At 52.8% G+C, this 4,320-nt stretch overlaps 1 protein-coding gene across 1 annotated transcript; it reads right to left on the bottom strand.

Annotated features, from left to right (window-relative positions):
* Positions 1-736: 736 nt before the first annotated feature.
* LOC311370670 (uncharacterized protein) lies at positions 737-2,499 on the bottom strand (the record flags this gene model as incomplete). Its single annotated transcript, XM_084489006.1, has 4 exons — positions 737-1,623; positions 1,704-1,775; positions 1,918-2,001; positions 2,088-2,499. The coding sequence occupies 4 exons, from the start codon at positions 2,497-2,499 to the stop codon at positions 737-739; spliced, it is 1,455 nt and encodes a 484-aa protein (XP_084345132.1).
* Between the last annotated feature and the right edge of the window lie 1,821 nt (positions 2,500-4,320).

The raw sequence follows: 4,320 nt of genomic DNA, 5'->3' as shown, positions 1-4,320 counted from the left end.
TTGGAAGAGTTTTAGAAAAAAATGAGTCATCATATTCTCTTACCGTTTACACGTTGTACATCCTAGCTATACTTGCTAGTTCTTAATTGTGTAACATTACCATGAAATATGAATATATATCAATAAATATATATATATATATATATAGTAGCCGTTTGGTTGCAATAAAGGAATAGAACAGTTAGATGGAGAGATTAGAGGCAGATGTGCTAATGCCGAGAAAGTTATGGAAACGCCCTGATTCCAAAAAGTGAAGTGAAACTTCAGAGTTACACTGTGTCCTGGTGTTGAAATAGAAAATGTAAGACTCAATATGTCCGGTTCAGAAGTGTTGCAAATAGTATTGGTTAAATTCAGCCATAAGATTGAGTAAGATCGAAACCCCACATTGGCTGGCTTCAAACGCTGAGATGTCCCATGACAGTGGATGGAACTGTACACATAGGGTCCGGTAGTTCAACAAACAAATGTAGGCCTTATCAGCAGATATAAGGCAGCACTAGCTCAGGAGGTGTACGTCGTCTGATTCCTGGTTTGATTCCTCGGCTCCTTCAGGCAAAAGGTGTTCAGGTGTCCCTGAGCAAGGCACCTTAAAACCAGCTCTACTCAAGCAGCGCTCACGCAAGCTGTCGTCGCCCTGATTGACTCCACCCTCTGTGTGAACGAGAGGCTTCAATTGTGGTCGCTTTTAAACACAGTCCGTTTATGAAGTCAGGCCAGGGCTGATCGTCGAGTATCACGCTTCATCCGAGTACAACAGGAACCCAGAGAATACGCTGTCGTCTTCACTGCTGGCGTAAGCTCCGTTCCAGTCCCTCAGGGTCTCCAGCCACACCTGGTCTCCGGCCGCCAGCCGCAGCAGCAGCAGAGTGGACGCCTGGTCGATGTCCTGACCGTGGACGGAGTCCCGTGTCCGGACACGCCGCGAGCCGTTCACCACCAGGGCCGCACGCAGTGGCTTGTTCCTCACGGTGATGTGGTAGGAGAAGACGTAGACTCCGGCGTGGACACAGGTGAAGCTGTGCGAGGAGGCGTTGTACTGGCCTTCCTCGTTGTAGAAGACCTTGTCAAAGCGGATCGGGAAACCGGACGGCGGGAAGGATTTGCTCGGCGTGATGCCGACGCTGAAGGCCGAGCGCTTTTGGGGAACCCCAGCCCCCTTGGCGCCTTTCAGCCCGCGATGGCCCCGTTCGCCTCGCATGCCATGGTAACCGCGGTCCCCCTTCGGACCATAAAGGCCTCTTAGTCCTGGGGTTCCCTGGGGGCCTTTCACCCCAGGTTCCCCGTGAGGTCCAGGGGGCCCTGGGTCTCCTCTGACCCCTGGCTGACCGGGGGGGCCATACTTGCCGTTCAATCCAGGATGACCCATTCCGCCCGGAATACCAGGATGTCCCGGCTCCCCGCGGGCCCCTGCGTTACCTCTCTCCCCAAAGGTGCCACACTCCCCCCTGTCGCCTTTGTCTCCCTTGGGGCCCATCTCGCCAGCCAGTCCCGGAGGTCCGGTGGGACCCTCGGCCCCTGGTTCTCCCTTATCAGCCGTCCCATTGAGGCCGTGCTCCCCTTTGTCTCCGGGTTTACCCTCAAACCCAACTTCTCCTTTCCGGCCGTCGGAGCCACCTTCACCTGTGGAGACAGGGACTCTGGCTCAGGTTACCACACATCTTGCAAAGGAAGCATTTACTATCAGCCATCAAAATGAATACCTTTCTCTCCAGGTTTTCCAGGAATTCCTTGTGCTCCTGCCAATCCAAGATTTCCTTGATCACCTTTATCGCATTACAAACGAAAAAATTAAGCATTGGTTCCACTCAGAGGTATTAATGTATCAGTATAATACCGTCACTACTACTACTATTACTTTTCGTACTACTACTACTCCTCCTAGTACTACTCCTACTCCTACTATATCATATTTACCCTTGTCCCCTTTGAATCCCACAGTGCCTTTGAGACCCTGCGGTCCGGGTAAACCAGTGGGCCCTGGCTCTCCTTTGTCCGGCCCTGCTAATAGAATAGGTCATGGATTATTTGCATCGTATTATGTATTTGTGTAAACCGGGCTCCATCCAGTCCGATTACGACCGTACCTGCCAGACCCCTGTCTCCCTTCGGGCCCCTGGGCCCTCTCTCAGGTGGGCAGCACTCGCAGAAGTTGAAGTAACACTCGTTGTAATCGAGTGTGTAATTCTCATTCCCAGCACTGGGGGGGCGAGTGCTTTCCATGTGGTAGTCGGGGATCACGTCTCTGGGATAGGGGGTCCGTTCCGCGGTGGCCGGCGGTTGGGGCTCCGCTGCATGGGTGGGCTTACTCTCCAGGCCCTTCAGCGGGGTCTTTGGGGGGCCGGGGGTCAGAGGGTTGCGTGCGGTGGCCGGGGGGGCGGGCTTCTTGGTGTAGTGGTGCTTGGGCTTCGCTGTGGTCTTGGCCTGGAAGCAAGGAGCCATGACGAAGGCCACCGCAACCACAGCGAAAAGCACGGAGTGACAGCTGATGATCCTCATGGTTACCTGGGATCTGTCGGAGGTATGTTTAGTAAGCGGCAGTTTCACAGTTCAGTTTGCCCTCTGTGTCTTTAACCTGAAATAACATTATGCGATTTGCTTTTTGTCCAGTACGGGTTTTTTTACTGAGCACTTTACAAACGCTTGACTCCTGAAAAAGGCCAGCAAAACACCAAAAGGTACGAACAACTCCAAACACCATCATTGGTGCGTACAAAACCCTCTTCAATCATCTACGACACACTTGAACACCGATCTGAATGTTATTTGATAACCAGGAACCCTTACCCTGTTTTGCGTGAGTGGTCCTCTCATTTATCCTGCTCTGTAGCAGTGGCTGGAGACACGAGCAAGTGCCCCGTCCCTCGCTGATGTCCCCGCCAGCCTCCGAGGGAGAAACGCCACCCCCACCAATCAGGGTGTCTGTCAGGGCATGGGGGAGGTCTGAAACCCAACTACATGGTAATCTACGGCACACTGGAGCCAACCCAAGCAGAACCACTGTTCTGTGCCCTGTTCTCTGTAACCCTCTTGTGTAGAAAGGTGCTTTTGTGACAGGGGATACAGCGCCGCCCAGAAGCGGTCCCCCACCCCCGATGTGGGCCGGACCAGGACCAAAGGACGCGGGGCGGCGGGTCACATGATACGGGAGCTACTCCTCTGACATCCCCCCCCCCCTCCCAGCTGGCTCTTTGAGCTGGACCGGAGCCGAGCGGGACACCTTAACAGCCCTTCTTTGCTGGGATAGTGAACCCTGTCGTTCACTACTCACCCTGTTATTAATGTTAAAGTACGACATCCCAGCTGGCGCCCGGAGACGACACAGGGCGCCGCTCGTGATGTTGGACCACAGCTTCCATCCACCACTTGAAACCACTTCATTAAAAAGTCGACCTGTAAATGAGACGACTGCACAGGGAAACTCTATCATCGCCATCTTCTTGGTGGACTTCCAAGAGAGAGCCTGATAATCTCCTCACTCAACAGTTGGTAAACCTGAGCTTTCGTGAAAAAGGAAACAGCTTATCTCTGGTGCAGTGGAAGTGCCCGCCTGACCACTGGGGTTCACTGACTCCCCCGACGCCCTCACAAACAGCGGCTAAAGTTGCCGTCGCAAACTACAAATGACACCGCGCTGAGGGAACGGAGGGATTCCGGCGTGTGGACATGCGGGCTGCAGTGTCGGAGCAGGAAGTGGTTGATAAGCATGTCTAAGCAGTGCCACACTGGAGGGAATGCCCGGGCTATCAAAGACCTCCAGCCCTCTGAAGGGGTCCTCGGCTGGCTTGGAACCAGCCAGGAGCAGCAAAGTAATGAAAAAGAGACGGGGGGGGGGGGGGGGGGGGGGAGAGCTTGTTTTATACCTTTCTGTATCCAAGGGCTATATATCCTACTGCTGCATTTAGTCTTACTTTTATACGACACTCTGGATGGAGTCCCTATTTCAGCCACCTCTCTTTCGGAGTGAATCATTGGTGTCAATCATCACAGGTGTCAGGAGTAAGGGGAGTATAACTTAAATGATAACAACAAAAGCAAGGTGATAATGATTAATCTAGGTTCAGGCACTTCAGTGGATTTGCCATTCAAAAGCCTTTAGTGGATTGTTACAGTAATGAGTCAGTACACCAACACGTATCCGCGATCTGCCTTCTTCAGGGTGTCGACTATGGCACACAACACACACATCAGCAGTCAGTGCACCTGTGTCCAGGTGAACACAGGTCGTTACAGTGCTCTGCCACTAGGGGCATATCAAGTTTCTAGAAACATAACTGAACCTTGAGTGACAAGCGATGCACGGTGAAACGTTCCCTCGGA

This window comes from Micromesistius poutassou, assembly GCF_964030765.1.
Source record: "Micromesistius poutassou genome assembly, contig: SCAFFOLD_4949, whole genome shotgun sequence".
Lineage (NCBI taxonomy): Eukaryota > Metazoa > Chordata > Actinopteri > Gadiformes > Gadidae > Micromesistius > Micromesistius poutassou.
This window is presented reverse-complemented; position numbering and strand designations above follow the sequence as displayed.